Source organism: Rosa chinensis, chromosome 3 (assembly GCF_002994745.2).
Source record: "Rosa chinensis cultivar Old Blush chromosome 3, RchiOBHm-V2, whole genome shotgun sequence".
Lineage (NCBI taxonomy): Eukaryota > Viridiplantae > Streptophyta > Magnoliopsida > Rosales > Rosaceae > Rosa > Rosa chinensis.
The window spans coordinates 36,981,908-36,999,819 of NC_037090.1; the positions used below are offsets into that span (position 1 = coordinate 36,981,908).

General features: G+C 40.2%; 2 protein-coding genes, 2 long non-coding RNA genes, 1 other non-coding gene and 3 pseudogenes across 6 annotated transcripts; 4 read left to right on the forward strand and 4 right to left on the reverse strand.

The window, feature by feature from the left end:
* Positions 1-266: 266 nt before the first annotated feature.
* Positions 267-1,313, reverse strand: LOC121052232. The gene is made up of 3 exons (XR_005808561.1): positions 1,106-1,313; positions 879-1,024; positions 267-520 (listed from the first exon to the last, which is right to left on the reverse strand). It is a non-coding gene; the product is annotated as an uncharacterized LOC121052232 (long non-coding RNA).
* Positions 1,314-3,723: 2,410 nt separating this feature from the next.
* On the reverse strand, positions 3,724-5,061 carry LOC112194524 (stemmadenine O-acetyltransferase). Its single transcript, XM_024334753.1, has one exon. It carries the CDS (start codon positions 5,059-5,061, stop codon positions 3,724-3,726), a length of 1,338 nt encoding a protein of 445 aa, XP_024190521.1.
* Positions 5,062-6,785: 1,724 nt separating this feature from the next.
* LOC112193063 (vinorine synthase) lies at positions 6,786-8,957 on the reverse strand. Of its 2 annotated transcripts, XM_024333086.2 has the most exons (3): positions 8,794-8,954; positions 8,583-8,658; positions 6,786-8,276 (listed from the first exon to the last, which is right to left on the reverse strand). In XM_024333086.2, exon 3 carries the CDS (start codon positions 8,253-8,255, stop codon positions 7,320-7,322), a length of 936 nt encoding a protein of 311 aa, XP_024188854.1. In that variant the 5' UTR covers positions 8,256-8,276; positions 8,583-8,658; positions 8,794-8,954; the 3' UTR covers positions 6,786-7,319. The 2 variants fall into 2 exon arrangements, with proteins under 2 accessions (XP_024188854.1, XP_040372722.1); XM_040516788.1 differs by having other exon boundaries at positions 8,583-8,957.
* A 1,257-nt stretch (positions 8,958-10,214) lies between these two features.
* LOC112194840 lies at positions 10,215-11,053 on the forward strand. The gene is made up of 2 exons (XR_002934163.2): positions 10,215-10,456; positions 10,519-11,053. It is a non-coding gene; the product is annotated as an uncharacterized LOC112194840 (long non-coding RNA).
* Positions 11,054-14,545: 3,492 nt separating this feature from the next.
* LOC112194526 lies at positions 14,546-15,814 on the reverse strand (annotated as a pseudogene).
* Positions 15,815-16,715: 901 nt separating this feature from the next.
* Positions 16,716-16,834, forward strand: LOC112195542 (annotated as a pseudogene).
* A 416-nt stretch (positions 16,835-17,250) lies between these two features.
* Positions 17,251-17,369, forward strand: LOC112195536. Its single transcript, XR_002934598.1, has one exon. It is a non-coding gene; the product is annotated as a 5S ribosomal RNA (ribosomal RNA).
* A 409-nt stretch (positions 17,370-17,778) lies between these two features.
* LOC112195537 lies at positions 17,779-17,896 on the forward strand (annotated as a pseudogene).
* Positions 17,897-17,912: the final 16 nt, after the last annotated feature.

Sequence of the window (17,912 nt, forward strand, 5' to 3'; positions counted from 1 at the left end):
AGCTAAATCCTAAGGGGATAGAATGCATCTTAAAAAATTAATGATTAATACCCCCTGAGGTTTGGGGGTGTCATCATTTCAACCCCCCCCCCCGGCCGACTCTCAATTTCACTTTTTTACCCCCTAAGCTTTCTAATTTTTGTCTTCCGTGCCTAATCTCTGATGTGGACGTTAAATCCGACCATTGAGGACTAAAATGGTCATTTCAAGACAAAAAAAAACCAAAAAAAAAAAAAAAAAAACTCCTTCTCTCTCTTCTCTTTTGCAAACCATTTTCATCTCCCAAATAAACTCAAAAACAAAGCACATTCATAAACCCATCAAACAATTTTCAAGGATGTTCCAGATGACATTCTCAGTGCATGGAGAAGAAGAGAGAGAGCCAACATATCACCAATATTTGCGGGTGCTTTTATATCAAACTTCTTCATGTCTATATTTCCGAGATGAATATGAGCATCCTTATCTCTTCTACTGTTCTACATACCTCCTCGCCCAACTCCGCCAGCTTGTCCTTGATCTGTAAAATCATAAATCGTGGTTAACTATGTCAAATTATTCTTCTAACTAAATCCTAATTATGTGGAATCTGGACACCAAAGTACCAAACATCAAACAACACATCAACCGATTCAACCCATTCCCAATTATCAACAATTCAAGTATTCAACATCAACCCATTCCCAATTATCGACATCAACCCATTACCCATTCTCAATTATCAACATCAAGTCATCATTCATCAACCAATTCGGCCATTCCCAAGTCCCAAGTCCCAATGACGACCTCACCCTAAACACAAAACATCACGAAATCACAATTCAATCATCATCAGCAAGACAGCAATTCAGTATGGGTATTGGGTATACGGTGTTTACCTGAGAATATGAGATTCAGGGTTTGAAGATTTGAAGCCTTCAAGAGTTCAAGGAGCAAGGTGGCTGGAGCCTGGAACTCTAGAAGGTGGAATCAAAATCGATCTGAACTCGGGGAGAATTCCAAAATGGCCAGAATAACCCAGAAACTAAAATCAACAAAAATCGATCAATTCCAAAAACTAATTACACAGGAAAGTAGAGCACGACGAGAGGATCAAATTCGGTACCTCATGTAACTCCGACGATCACCAGAAACTGCAGAAGCTTCGCCGGAAAATCTGAAGCTTTCGGGCTTCGATTCTTTTTCCACGATCAACAATCGGCCAAACCCATACCATAGGGACGTCAGGGAGGACAAGACGAAACATTTGGCGCTGTGCGCCAGTCGAAGGTGACCGAACTGCGGAGAACCGTCAGGATCGCCTTCACGGGTCGAGGCTGGAGAGCAGGAGAGAGAGAGAGAGAGAGAGAGAGAGAGAGAGAGAGAGAGAGAGAGAGAGAGAGAGAGAGAGAGAGAGAGAGAGAGATTTAATGCAGAGAGAGAAGGAAAAAAGAGTTTTCTTTTTCTTTTTTTGGTCATAAAATGACCATTTTAGCCCTCAAAAAAATGGGCCCCATTATCGGAGTTAACGTCCAATTTGGACGGAGCATCAGAGATTGGGCACGGAAGACAAAAATTGGAAAGCTTAGGGGGTAAAAAAGTGAAATTGAGAGTCGGGGGGTGAAATGATGACACCCCCAAACCTCAGGAGGTAAACTGAAATTAATCCAAAAATTAATTAACAAAGGCCCATTGGCCATTGGTTAAGCAAATACATGCTCATGAATTGATATCACAATGACGTCCTATTTCTTTTTCTTAAACTCCAAAAGACAAATCACAATTAGATACTTGTGCAGCATAGCATCACATTATGTTTTTTTTATAATTTTCTGAAGTATCATACAAAAATTAAAAATCTTTTCTTTTCTTGTGCTACAAGAGAAATAGAAGGAATGAATCTCAGGATTAGCTTGGAAAGATTTTCCAGTGAGATTATGATAGGGATCTCAGATAGTGTTAACTCATCGCTCCATTAAAAGTGCCTAATTCTAAGAAATTATATTTCTGCTTATTTGTGAGTTGGTTATTGGCACATTATTAGTCCGACTTTTCTTGCAGAACAGTATATATGTTGCGTGTGAAGTGCAGGTAAGATAACCTAGCATCCTTTTTTTTTTTTTTATATTAATGAAATTTCATTAATAATTACCAATGAGAGTAAACTCAATGGAAGGTGCCCAAAACAAGGCCTAAGTACAAATAAACCCAATAAGGAAAATTACAACTCAACCACAATCCACATGGATAGGGCAAAAGCGTGTAATCCTAAAAATTAAAATAAACATCAACTCCTACACTAGCACAGCAGCCTCCGCCGAACTTCTTCTGCACAACCGCCGCTGCAATCGCTGCTGCTGCCGCCACCAGAAGCCAAGAGGATGCGAGAAGTGTTGAATCGAAGTGATGAGTACTGAATGGCCGTTGCTAGAACAATCCCAAAAAGCAAATCCAATCAAAACTAAAATTAAAGGGGATGAGAGAAAGGAACCAATACCACACACTCTCTTCTCCATCAGAGAGACTCAAACCGGGAAGGGAAGACAGCCACCGAGATGGGACAAAATCCAATAGCAAAGAAAAAATCCAGTGGAGAATGGGGGGTGAAACACCCATGCGTGAGCACCCATAGTCCATACGGTAAGTGACTCGCACTTTTAAGAGGTAGGCACGAAATCCTTCATGGAGAAGGTCTTTGGTAGATGGAGGGGAGCTGGTGTGAGGTGATGGGTGAGGGGAATCATGGAGTTTTTTGGATCTGAAATTTTTTTGGGTTGATCGGCAAAGAAAGGAGGAACAATGTCCTCTATAACTGGACATAAGCCAGCAAAATCACCACAGGGGTGTGAGAGAAGCAAGAGAAAATGATGAAAGACAGAGGAACTGAGAAAAAGAGAGGCCAAAACTAGAAAGCCCTCCCCCAACTCTCAAGCCTTCAATCTAGATCCGAAGGGATCAAAATCAGGGCAAAGAGAAGGGGGAGGGAGATGGGTTTTCTCAGATCTGTTTTCTCTCTCTAGGTTTTAGAGAGAGACGCTCTGAACATGAAAAAATTTGGAATAGATAGAACCCTAACATCCTTGTTAACAAGAAAGGGCAAGACGTTTAGAGAAAGTTTGAACTTCAAAGAAAGCACAAGCATGCAGACAACAGACTAGTCCAGGAAGTCAAATATTTCACACTATAAAAAGCATGCATAACAGTGCTGAAACACTGTTTACATTGAATTACAGAGTCTAATTGCATCAGCTAGCAAGATAAAGCTATTTTAAACAACCAACGAGGAACAACCCTGCCAAACAAAAGCCTCCAAAGAAAACACGATCTAAGAACAAGATCTCAACTCAAACGGATATCCCACTTAGTAGCAATGAAGATAAAACTATTTTGCTGCGAATTAAGGAGATTGACCCTCCTCATGCTCTGAGCTACTTACTTACTGCATATATTACCCCATGATTGACATCAACAAATACTACTATTAAAAAGAAATCCACAATTTAAGAGCAGACCAACCAGGCAAGCACACTTATTGAGTTGATTTGAGCGACCATCTTTCTCGTAACGAAACTTGAGTTTTTTGAAATTTGGTCCTCCTTTCGGTACCCAGAACATGTATAACCATCACTTACCAAAAGATGACCAGATTTACTCGAAACTTAATTTAGTTACCAAATAGATGAGACCAAATTTCAGTGCGGCATACGATGTTGCATAAATTATGAGAGCAGGACTAGCTGTTTGTTAACAACCAAAGGGCTCTTCAGCGCCCGCTTGGAGACACATAGGGGCCAAGAACTCGGCATCAGTTTCAAATTTAGCCATGAGTTGCTCCTCCAAACTGATGTATACCTCTATTCCATCACCCTCTTTGGTGTCCATGAAAGTTGCTACGTTCTTGAAGGTCAATGGTGTTGAGAACACCCACGCAGGCCTTCCCCAACCGAAATCATTATCATACACTGGAAACCTGCAATAGCTACTGAAGCCCAACTTAACCAGCTCTAGTTCGGTTAGTCTACCAGTATTCTCATTGAAGGGGAGCCCCGACTGCTCAGCACCCTGCTGTAGTCCTTTGACGCAGTCATTGTCGATCTTGTGTATTTCTTCTCGTAATTCCCTCATAGCCCGACCATATGCACTGCATGCATCCCCAGTACTTAGTAAGGGACCTGTGGTGGCAGCACGGTAAATGTTTCCAAAAGAATGTTGTGGCAATGGTGGATCAAACCTTGGGCGTAGGTTCACAGCATGGACCGCAATATACAACTTCTCATCATGAGGTCCTGTAATCTTATTGGTATTGGCCATATATCGACTCCATATGAAAGCCGTTAAAGCATCAACACGTGATGGGCGTTTCCGGTTTTCTTCTAAGCCTACAGCGCTTTCCCCATACTTTGCTGTGAGAGCCTCTATCATAGAGGCACTGAATAAAAACCTCTTTGTGACTTTATTCCTGGAGATTTCAGTGCTTGGATCATATGCCATAACATCCTTCAGTGGAAAACGTGTTGCTGACAGAAAGTCTGGATGCTCTATGTTGGATTCGCCACGGGCTATGGCCGCCCAAGTTTTGCTGAACATGAAATAAGATGACGCATCGGCAAGCCTGTGAGAGATGCATTGACCAATTGCAAATCCTCCACATTCAAAGATGCTGAGCTGGACCCCTAGGACCAACTCCTTACCAATATGATCATCAAGTTCAAATGGCATGAACTTGCTAAGTTGATCAGGGATCGGATTCTTGAGGAAGTCAGAGAGTTTGCAATTGACGTGAGCTTCAAGGTAGGGAATGCCCTCATCATTGCAATCAACATGCCAGTCGTCGTGTTTGATTCGTCCGGCTAATGGGTAGAAAACGGTTAAGACTTCGGCTAGGGACTTTTTGAGGTGGCTGGATATTTCAGTAATGTTGGGGGCTGTCTTGTCATTGAATTCGTAGAAGAGGACCAAAGGGTTATAGACTGGGGGAGCTAATTGATCAAAGGAGGAGAGTTGGTAATGGCGAAGATGAGCAGGGGTTGGAGAAGATGGGGTGATAATCTCCTTGGAGATTACTTCTACTTCAACCTTCATTCTTACTAGCTAGATCGATCTTTTGAACTCGATTGAGTACTAAGGTTATGTAGTTCTATTAATTAGCCCTACTCTGATCAAGTTTATACAGATACAAAACTAATTGTTTGATAACTCGTGGTCTGATTATGATAATGTACTATATTGATTAGTTGTTGTACAATTTGAGTTTACTAATGTAATCAAAAAGGAAAAAAAAATACAATAATATGATCGTATCATATTAAATCAAATCAGATTTAGACATTTAGTAATAAAACTTGTATGTTGGGCTATTTGCCTTGATTATAGGGTGGTCCAACTTATTGAGGAAAGGTCAGACTTCAAAGTCTCATACTCTTAATACCAGCTGGATAACTATTATTGAGGAGTAGGTCAGACTTCAAAGCCAAGAAAGAGCTATCAGTTTCAGATTTAGCAATGACTTCCTCCCCAAACCAATATATATATATATATATATATATATATATATATATATATATATATATATATATATATATATATATATATATATATACGGGCGGGTTCTGAAGCGGACGTCCGCACTTGGCTAAAGTGCGGACGGCGACGCAGCGGCTGCGTTCCAGGCTTGGCCGGCGGCTCGGGGCTTGGCGGACGGAGGCCGGAGGCTTGGCAGACGGTTCTGGGCAGCGTTCGAGGTTGGAGGAGGTCGGAGTTGCAGGTTTCTAGGCAGCGAGCTCACCTGCAACTGCAGGTTTCTGGGCAAGGCTGCAACCACGTCGCCGGCGACTCCACCGACTGCAGACCCGTCCGTCTGACCCGTGGCGTCCGTCCGGCAAGCTCCGCCGCTCCGTCGCACCCCGAGCCGAGCTGCAGCAGCGCCGTCCGCACTTTAACGAAAGTGCGGACGTCCTCTTCAGAACGCGGTCGTATATATATATATATATATATATATATATATATATATATATATATATATATGCCTCTAAACTTGTAGAATATGTTAACCTCATCGCTTTGCTGCTTAGGGGAAAGTCTTCCGATCATTGGATAACCCTGTCTTTCTTCAGAATTATGACGAATGTTAACTTGATTAACCTTAATGAATATGGATTTGATTTGATTATGTTGAAATGATCAAATCAAATCCATAGGCAATGAAACAGGCACCTCAACCTAACAATAATCATCAACTCCATAGGCAATGACCTTGAACTTTTATAGAGCATACTCTAGCTAAGATTAACTAGTATAAATCTCTGGGGATATTTACCGGACTTGATCTTATCAAGGGAAGAAGGATTATCAATACTGTATACCATACTATCTGCACCATGAGATTGAACAGGAGTTATAGGTGAGGACTTTTTACTCACTGGAATCTCTTTGTTGTTAGAATGGCCCATCTACTGGCTACAAAAGCCCTTTTCTGTCCGAGTCGCTCCAATTATATTTTCTTACTTTGTACCGTAAAGATTCAGCAATATCATCTAGTTCAATTGGGATGAACTCGGGATCACTGCACTGGAAGGTAGCTTTGTAGCAGAGGACTCAACCCAGAGAAATAACTTGATGAGGCTCCCGTCTGAACGGAGTATAATTGCACCAGCAAGAACCAAATTGCTAATTTGGTGCAAATCAAAAGAGGCCCTGAGGTGGTGGATAGAGAAATAGCTCCATTATTGACATGTTTAGAGATATTTTGACACTGATAAAGATTAATAATGCTACATCGTCGTGGTCCACCTTTCTATTCTACATTATGAATGTGAACGACCCAAACACGGAGGTTTCATCTTCACCAAAAATGAAGTCCACAATTTGTTTAATAAATCATGTAATTCAAATTGACAGTTTTACAAAAAGCATGAGAGTATCAGCTGCAGAACAACAATCGATCAACTCCAAAGAAAAGATTATTTTGTCAATAAACAAAACAGTTCAGCACCCACTTGGAGACGCATAAGCCAAAAACTCGATATCAGTTTCAAACTTAACCATGACTTCCTCCTCCAAACTAATACATGCCTCTATTCCATCAGCCTCTTTGGTATCCATGAAAACCACTAGGTTCTTGAAGGTCAGTGGTGATGACGATACCCACGTAGGCTTCCCCCAACCAAAATCATTATCATACAGAGGAAATCTGCAGAAACTACTGAAGCTAAATGTAATCAGCTCTCCACTGATAACTCTATCAACACTTTCATTAAGCTCACTCAAGTGCTCAGCACCTTGTTGTAGACCTTTCGTGTAGTGATTGTCAATCTTGTCCATTTCTTCTCGTACGTGCCTCATCACCAAGCCATAGCATTCTTCCCGCTACTTAAAAAAGGAGCTGTCATGGCAGCACGATAAAGATTTCCAAAAGAATGGTGCGGCAACGAGGGGTCAAACCTTGGACGCAGGTTCACAGAATGGAGCTCTATGTACAACTTCTCAGCAGGTCCTGTATCCTTGGTGTTGGCCACATATCGACTCCATATGAAAGCCGACAAAGCATCAACACATGATGGGCGTTTCTGGTTTTCTAGGCCTTCGCTGTTCTGATAGTTTGCTCTGAGAGTCTCTATCATAGATGCACTAAACACAAACCTCTTTGCTACTTTATTCCTTGTGATGCCAAGGCCTGCATCATAGGCTGTAAAATCCCTTGGTGGGAAGAGTTTTGCTGAAATAAACTCCGGAGGCTCTATTTTGGCTTGATCTCCGAGGGCAGTGGCAGCCCAAGTTTTGCTGAACATGAAATGACATAATCCATCTGCTAGCTTGTGAGAAATACAGTGACCAATAGCAAATCCTCCACATTCAAAGATGTTAAGCTGGACGCCTAGAGGAAGCTTATTAGCAATATTATCTAGTTCAAATGGCATGAACTTACTGAATTCACCAGGGACTGGATTGTTGAGAACTTCAGAAAGTTCACACTTAACATGAGCTTCAACATAGGGAATGCCCTCATCATTGCAATCTACATACTTGTTGTCTGTGATTCGTCCCGCTAATGGGTAGAAAAGGGTTAAGACCTCGGCTAAGGACTTCTTAAGGTGGTTGGATATTTCAGTAACGCTAGGCATCGTCTCGTCATTGAATTCATAAAAGAGGACCAAAAGGTTATAGACTGGAGGAGATAACTGATCAAGGAAGGAAAGCTGGTAATGGCGAAGATCATCAGGGGTTGAAGAAGATGGTTTGATAATCTCCTCAAGTATCAATTCAACTTCAATATTCATTCTTCTTCCTAATTAACTCAACTGATCGAGTTGTGGCAAAAAAACAAAAACAAAAAATGATCTTTGGTTGTGATAAAACTAAAACACATATACAAAAGTAGTAGTTCAATTGATATTGGGTTCTAAGTTTGATTGTTGACTTGGTGGTCTAAGATGCTCAGCTTTCATGCTAAAATACAAAGCAGAAAAGTCTATATTAACATTCAAAATCTAAGTTTTCTACTTCATAGAAACAGTAAATTCGACCCAAGCTTAATTTCTACAACAGAGGAGTAATGAGAGAACCCCAATGGGTTATATTGGGAAAGTAAAGCCGGAGTTACTCACTGGTTTTTCATCACCGGAAAAGCTTTCCCTTTAGCCAGTTCGTCGCTGCAAGCTGAGGCCAAGGCGGTGCAGGAAGCTGTAGAATTGGAAAGAGTGTAACTTCAATACCGTTGCAATTGAAATGGACTATGAAAATATCATTAACGAATTCATAGTCGAAGGTGATTCATAGTCAGAGATGAGAAATTTTGAAGAAAGCACGAGCTTTTACTCATGTCCAGTGTCTTTGCAGCTTTGGGTCCGGACGTTCTCAGTGAGATAAAAATATGGAGACGATGGCCCCTGAGAGCATCACAATGGGGACTCAAATTTGGGTCCAAACCCTAAATTTGAGTCCAAAAGTAATGGATTAGAGTTACAATGAGTCGGAATAATTTGGATCTATATCTGCCTGAGACCTAAATAAAAAATCAAATCTGGTGGGACCCGCTACTTTGTGTTGCTAATACATGTAAGTGAGCTATGGGATCAGAAAAGCCTGAGACCCACTATTTTTCTAAACCAAACAGCTCTTTCTGTTTTGAATTAAGGGTCAAGATTGAATGTTTAATTCAATCTAACGGTCAAAAATAGATTCAATCAATTATATAAAAATTTGTTTTACAGTTTTATTTATTTATTTTTTTATATTGTAATGAATAAATTTAATGAATGTTATGTTTAATGTTTGATGATTAACTTTTATTTATACTAATTTGTTAGACATTTTTTTTATCTTAATTTAAGTTGTGTGTGTGTGTGTGTGTTAAAACAAACATAAAGTAGAAGACTCAAATATGAATATGTTCCACAGTGGCAAGATTTGTGTTTTGGACCCAAATTTGAGTCTAAAAAAATGAGTCCAAAATACTGGTCCTAAAATAAGTCATGTACCACTGCAGCACCCAATAAAAGTATGTCATTTTATACACTATTCAGATTGACTCAAATTACTATTCCAGCTTATCTAGACCCAAATTTGAGTCCAAAAAATGAGTCTCCACTGCTGATGCTCTGAGGTTTTCCCTTGTATCAATCAGATACCACCATTTTCATTTATTTCATATAATACCCATTTACCTGTGCTTTAGAACCTTAAACTCTTAAGGGTATCATTTTTCTTTGGATTTTTGTCCATTTATCCCATTTTTAGAGATTTTTTTCTCACTTACCCCATTAAGTTTTTTTTAATTTTCTCTTACCCAAAACACTCTAAGGATGTCTTCCCTAATACTTCATTAAGATTTTTTTTTTTTTTAGTTTTTTTAATACCATTTTACCCTCACCCCTTTGTTAATGAGAGAGAGAGAGAGATAGAGAATGGAAGAGAGAGAAACCATAAGAGACTTTGCCGGAGCTAGGTCACAGGCCGCATGAATCCAGTCACCGGCTGCCGGATTCCGGCCAACTTTAGCCTGATTCAGAACACCGGCCGCCAAAATTCGGTCACCGGCAACTGTTCACTAGAATTTGCTGAAAATCTCACCGAAAAGTTTTTTTTGCCCCCAATAGACCTCTATTACCCCATATTACCCCCCAATAGACGTCTGTTACCCTCCAATAGGACCTTCAGTCGCCAGAATGGGAACTAATCTCCCTAAATTTAGATAAATAAAACTTTGATTACAGAAAAAAAAAAAAAAAAAGATTATATCAATTCAAAACGTCTATTGCCCTCCAATAGACATCTATTGCTCCTCAATAGACATTCAGAACTTTTTTTCTTTCTTTCCTTCTGTCCCATTACTTAAAAAAAAAAAAAAATCTGGGCACCCATGTCTTCTCCCTCTTCTCCCTTCTCCGGTTGCAGACCTGGGAATCTGGGATTTGTTGTAGAAGCAGAGTAGTGGCACAAAATTCTGAAGAAACTGCTCGTCAAGCATGCCAAGCATCAGGTAGGCTCAATCTCCGCCTTCATCTCCCTTCCTTTGCCTTCCTCACCTTCTGAAACTTATAGGGCTTGTGGAAAATTGTGAAGACACGGCGTCAAGGCAGAGCATGTAAATATGGAACAATTCGGAGGCAAGTCTGTCATCTAGCTTTGAAGGATCGGCCAGTCAAATAGTTGGAGATAAGGTGACGAATCCTGACGGATTCTAGCTTAAAGAGGAGACTTTCAGAGGTTTCGATGGAGGAGGCAGGTCTATCGCTTCGCTTAGCCACAGATCGGTGTTATAGTCGAAGTCGGAGTCTAGGTATTTCAAGGCGCATCGAAGCTTAGAGAGAGAGACCAGATCGGAGGTCACATCTGGAGGAAGCCGTCGGCGGCCGCGCCGGCAATGATGGAGTTCCACGGGTAGGCCCCTTCTACAGGAGAGAGAGAGAGAGAGAGAGAGAGAGAGAGAGAGAGAGAGAGAGAGAGAGAGAGAGAGAGCAGATGGGCATGATAGTAGTTGTTTAGTTAGGATGACGGTAAAATTGAAATTTTCCTCTAAATTGGGTTAGTGGGAATAAAAATTTGTTGCTGGGGTAAGTGAGATAGTTTTGGCTTATTTTGGTGCTTTTGGTCAATGACCCTTTTTCTTTTTCTTTTTTCTTTTTTCTGGACAATACTTTGCTAACCATAGTTGATTAGCAAAGGCTGACATTATCCAATGATAAGAGGACATCCGTCCTTTTAGAGCCATCAAATGCATTTTTATATATAGCCCAACATGTGAACATCACATGCGGATCACTAGCTAGCTTTTAAAAAAAATTCTAAAAGGACAAATGTCCTCTTATTATTGGATACGGTCAGCATTTGCTAACTAGCTGTGGTTATTGAAGTATTGTCTTTTTTCTTTTAGAGTACTTCTACATATTTTCACAATTTAACATGTGGACCTCATTAGATTTTTGTAAACATTTGTATCCCATTATGTTTCCCTAAAAAATTAAAAGAAAAAAATAAAAACTAATGCAACCAGCATCTTCGACTATATTCTTCTCTGGTTCTCTCTCTCTCTCTGTCTCCTTTTCTCTATCTCTCTTTGTTTGTTCTCTAATTGTTTGTGCTTATTGTGATTCATGGGAAGCTAGTATTTATTTTTTTATATTGCTGCTTGTAGACTTGAATTGTATGACAATTGCAGAATTGCAATATGCAATTGCTAAAACCACGTATCAGATTACGTGTGGTATAAAACTTGATAAACTAGAAAAGGATCAAGACATCAAATCTAATTATAACATAGAATTACAACAAGTAATGTTGCAAACTGCTACAACACTCTTTACCCTCTCTCTATTCGTATATAGATCAAGAAAGGAAGAATTCCCAAATCTAAAATCAAAACCCCGTCCTTGAATCTAAAATAATGACTCCTGCCAAAATTAATTAGCAAAATTACTCTTCAACCAAAGAGAATGAAAAGAAACAAAGAGAGAAAGAGTGAGGAGAAAGTCCGTAAGAGCGGGAAAGAAGAAGAGATGGAAACGACAACCTTGGTTGTTGTTCTTTTTTTTTTTGGAGGGGCAAAATGGGATAAAATGAAGTTTTGGAGAGGTTTATATATCAAATGTAGAGGTATGAATAGAATAAGCACTATTTCTTTTAATAATTCCGCCATCATGGATGCCACATTATCAAAGTGGTTGGGTCCATATCATCCAAATTTCCTTCCGACAATCCATTTATTGCATGTTAATGTTAACCATATTTAACTAGTGGCATACGTGTCAAGATTGAGAGTAGTGGTGGTATCAATCACCACTCCAGTTAACGTACGTCATGAGCAAATTCAATTCCAACAAACTTTTTTTTATTTTTTTATTTAACAAAGCAGATAATTTCATTCCTTATCATAGCCAGAACGGCACATACATCAATTCCTATTTTGAATCAAACTTTTGTGGAACCAAGCACATACATCAATTGACAAGTACCACTGATTGAAAACAAATAAGCTCGTTTATTCAAAAAAGCACCAACCAATTATTCACTTCCAGTTCAGGTAATTGTCACCCTTAAACATATTCTGGAAGCGTGTGATATCCTTTTGACTATATAAGGAGGGGTTCTGCTCTTGGTTTTGCATCACAGAGACGGAGAGCAAAGTGTATTCCATTCTCGGAGTTAGAGAGTGAGAGAGGTGAAATTGCAGAAACAGAATTACCCAGCCTAATGGGATGTTGTCAGTTGGCCAACATTTAACACAAAGCAAGTATAAGAGTAGATCAACAACACACGATATATTGACGCATGCAGTAAAGCCCTCCAAAGAGGTAAACAACTGCAGACACTATGCCGGTAAAAAATCCACTAATAAAAGATTAGTACATAAAGAACTCACACACTCTACTTACTAGAACTCTACTAGAAAGGTAGTTTGATCTTGTCTTTGCTACTAAATCTGGAAAGTGGATCTGATCACCTTCGTCAATCTTGAAATGGCACAATACTAGACTCGGTTGTCAATCACCTCAAGGCACAAATCATGCATGAATGCAGCACACACGGAAGCATAAACCAAAGCTTTCAAAGAAGGTATTTAAAGTGTTGATAATCCTTCAAGAGTTAAACATAGAACAACTCATGAAGAATTATTGAAAATCTCTTTAGGCTCAAAGTTATCTAAAAAAAGCATTGACCCTAGCATGCTAAACAAACATGTATTTATACTAGTGAGACACTGGAGCTACGCTAGGCTTCCTGTTATGCACGGGCTTTTAAAAAAAAATTTAACGAGCATGGATAATAAACTATATATCTCATAACAAGCCTATTCACGACACTAAGAAACACGTCTAACTTAGCAACTCAGCAAACAGAAAACTATGCTTTCCTAATCTAAGATAGAAGAACTTGTTCTCTCCTAAAAGTAACATGACACACATGAATGCAGACTTACCATTTGAAGGTGCTGAGGTGGGTTGAGTAGCAAGTTTTGTATGTGATCCAAGCTTCTGAGTTCCACGAGTAAGGTACTATTACAACACAGATATGACTCTTGATTGTTTAACTTAGGAAATGCCAATTACACAAATATGACACTAACAAGAGGGCAAAGAAGAGAGGGACAGAAATTAGAAAGAGAGGAGAGAGTACTTGTTTTCTTATTCTTTCTTGTTGTTCATCAAATCTGTTAGAGACTTGATCATGATCATGATCATGTATCGTACCCATTATAAATATAGTGGAAGACTGTTTTTCTCTCTCGTGGACGTAGACAAAAATTTTGTTGAACCACCTTAAATTTATATATATATTTTTTTACTCTGTCAAGGGGAACCCAAAAGCTTCCTAGGCCCAAAATAAACCCCTTCAGCGCATGTGAAATGCTCAAACTGTGCATTGTAGCACAGTGCCTAACCACTTTGACAGCTTCGGGGTTTGAACTTAAGTTGGGGAGCACACCCGAATAGGCAAAAATCACTAGGCCACTTGCAATGATTTTAAATTTATATTCTTATATTAGTATCTATGTGATTGTTTCTCTTTGTGTGCTGCATTTGGGGTTTCGACATCACCACGATCCACAACACTTTTAATCTTATAGCATGCATCAGGCAATTAACTATTGCCTTTAATTATAATATATGACAACTTGCTGCGAACGAACATTTCTATGAAAGTGTGTGCATATATTTAAATAACTGGCTGCATCTCTTCTAAAAGACTTTTGACTAGAGTCTTTAAAAATCATGATTACGTGATCAAATAATAGAAAGTCACTGAATCTCACAAGGAATATGCTACCAAATGGCTTGATTCACTCCCAATCGGATTCCATGAAACTAGAGTTTGTTGCTAGTATTTAAACTGCAATTACAGTTTTTTTTTCTCTAAGATTCAACAATTACTTATTAATTGGCCAAAAAACCAAAAAATATTACCACATGTACGCGATATTAAAATTAATTCTTCTACTAAAAAAAAAAAAAATTCTTCTACACAAAAATACCAAAATGAAACTTAATACATAAAAGATACATAAAGAAAAAAGGTGAGTGGCATGGCACACTTGAGTGAGCGTACACAGTACGTATTGCAAACTCATGCGTCATGGATTAATTAGTAAGGTAGGTGATCTTGGCTGCGCCAAAACCATTAAACTTGTTGCTACAGGATGACGAATAAGCACCCATATTCTGAAACACCAGCCAATCATTCACCTCCAATTCTGGTAGCTGGTGACCCTCCAAGACCTTGTCAATGGGATCACACGTCGGACCAAACACAATCGAACTGTAAGTGCGAGCACCACCGACACCTTTACCACTTACCATAATGCCTGGGTTCTTCTCATTGTCGTCACTACTGTTATTGGAAATGCATTTCAGAGAAATGCACGATTCAACTAGCGCTGTACGATCCACGCGCATCATGGAGCCATGGTACCCTTCGTTGATCCAGTAATGTCTGACCTCCCCTCTCACTCGCTTCCCACTTATGATGGTGGCAAGCGTGAAAGCCGTCTCCGCAAAGAACCGACCGGGCTCGGCCATCATCGTTAAGTTTTGTCGCTCCACTTTTGAAAAGTACTTTTCCACGGCAGTTTTCACGGCTGTTGCCGCAGCTACAAAGCACAATGCATGGGACACGAAGCCACCGCCAATGTTCAACACATGCATGGGAGGCATGCAGAGCCTATACGCCTCCTGAAAAACCGCCTTGACTGCCTGTATTGCTGTTTTATATGCTTGATAATTGTGGGAGTTACTCCCTATATGAAATGATACCCCAAGAACTTTTGAGTCCTTTAGTTTGAGCGGCTTGGAGGAGCTTAGGCACTTCTTCGGGAAGAGCACCGTACTTGGAACTCATTGGCCACCTGCTCCCATGCACTCTCGTCCGGAGCTTTGATGCGGATTAGTAAAGAACATTCCGGGTGCAATTTTCGGATCTTATGAACCTCATCTACTGAATCAAAAGTGGTTAGGTTAACGCCAACTGCGGCGTGAGAGCAAGCTTTACAAGGATTAGGATAGATAATGCGATCTGGAGAAACTCCCAGAGCCAAAATGGATTCAATCTCAGACCGACTTGCACAGTCGAAACTTGAGCCATGAGCAACCAAGGTGGCGAGGAGATCCGGGTGTGGATTGCATTTAACAGAGTAGAAGGGTTGGACCATCGGAAGGTTACGTTTCCAGGTGTCCATGAGGTTAATGACAACACCTAAATCCAGCACGTAAAATGCTTCCTCACTTTGCTGTTTCTTGATAGTCGAAATGATTTTCTCTAGGAAATATTCATGAGTACCCAGCCCGTAATTGCTCATGACCTTATCTGGTGCACTTAGTCGGGGTTCAACGCTGTTTCCATCCATGCTGGTCCAATCTAATTATTGCTAATAGCGTACACAAAAACAGAGAATTAGTTTTAGTATAGTAGCTATGCAGAAGCCACAGCTAGAGCTGCAAGATAGAGGATGCAGACGAAATGAGAGAGAATTCGAGGCTGAAAATAGCCGGATTAATTTGTATTGATGAACGATCGTGTTAGAATTATTACAAAGATCAAAGCCTATATTTAAGCAAATATTATGCCTATTTAGAATTATTACAAAGATATATCTAAACGCTAAGCAAGCTAACTGACTTACTCTAGTTGACACTGAGCGGGATGAATTGGCAGTGAGCTCAGCTACTGAGCTTAATAATTTTAAACACCATCATAAAAGAATAAAAATAGTTTTATTACATGCAAAATCAGATTTTCCTGGAGAAGGAAGCTTAGATTTTTTTTTTTTTTTGTTGGGTCAAAAGTAGAGAGATTAGACTTTGAGTTACTATATATGTACGGTATATCGGTATATATAGGTTCCACTATCCAGAAAACTACCAAGTCCAATAATAATTGCCTACTACGTACTCTGCTCGATCTCTCTGTTTAGAGGCATATAATGGTTTGGTGGAGGAAGTCATTGCTAAACTTGGAAGCCGGCGATTGTACACATCAAGTATATATATTAACACGTCAAAAAGATTAGCCTCAGGCTTTGGGGCTCTTGGGCTCTGTTCGACCAAAGAATTATATTCCGATAACTCACTATTTTTGATTTTAATGAATAGCTAACAGAACGGGGACGGGGCTACCCTAGGCGGGCATGGAGGTAATGGAGATGGCGTAACGTACGGGACCCGACAAAGCCCCTTTGTCGTTTTTGTTCAAGCGCTCTAGAGAAGTGAGACGAAGCCTTTGTATAAATTGATTCTGCATACACTGACGGGTGCGATCATACTAGGAATAATGCACCTGATCCCATCAAAACTCTGAAGTTAGGCTTGCTTGGGCAAGAGCAGTATTAGGATGGGTGACATTCTGGGAAGTCCTCGTGTTGCACCCCTCTTTTTGCCTTTGATTTTTCATTTCGCTATTTTTTTTTTGTTTTTTGTTATTTCTGCTGCTTTTGATTTCGGCTACTTTGCTCGTGTACCAATTCGGTCTAGCTCTTCTAAGGCTCATGCGACGTCCGCGGAGATTGTACACAACAGGTATATATATTAAGACGTCAAAAAGATTGTCCTCAGGCCCTGGGCTTGTTGGGCTATGTTCGACCAAAGAATTATATTCCGACAACTCACTATTTTTTATTTTTATAAATAGCTAACAGAACGGAGACGGGGCTACCCTAGCCGGGCATCGAGGTGAAGGAGATGGCTTAACGTACGGGACCCGACAAAGCCCCTTTGTCATTTTTGTTCAAGCGCTCTAGAGAAGTGAGACGAAGCCTTTATATAAATTGATTTTACATACACTAACGGGTGCGATCATACCAGCAATAATGCATCGGATCCCATCAGAACTTCGAAGTTAAGCTCGCTTGGGCGAGAGCAATACTAGGATGGCTGACCTCCTAGGAAGTCCTCATGTTGCACCCTTCTTTTTGCCTTTGATTTTTCATTTCACTATTTTTTTTTGGTTATTTCCGCTCCTTTTGATTTCGGCTACTTTGCTCGTGTACCAATTCGGCCCAGCTCTTCTAAGGCTCATGCGACATCCGTGGCAATTATACACAGTAGGTATATATATTAAGACGTTAAAAAGAATGGCCTCGGGCCTTGGGGCTCTTGGGCTCTGTTCGACCAAAGAATTATATTCCGACAACTCACTATTTTTGATTCATATGAATAGCTAAAAGAAAGGGGACGGGGCTACCCTAGGCGGGCATGGAGGTGACGGAGATGGCGTAACGTACAGGACCTGACAAAGCCCCTTTGTCGTTTTTGTTCAAGCGCTCTAGAGAAGTGAGATGAAGCCTCTATATAAATTGATTCTGCATGCACTAACGGGTGCGATCATACCAGCAATAATGCACCGCATCCCATCAGAACTGCGAAGTTAGGCTTGCTTGGGCTAGAGGTGTACTAGATGGGTGACATCCTTAGAAGTCCTCGTGTTGCACCCCACTTTTTAACTTTTAT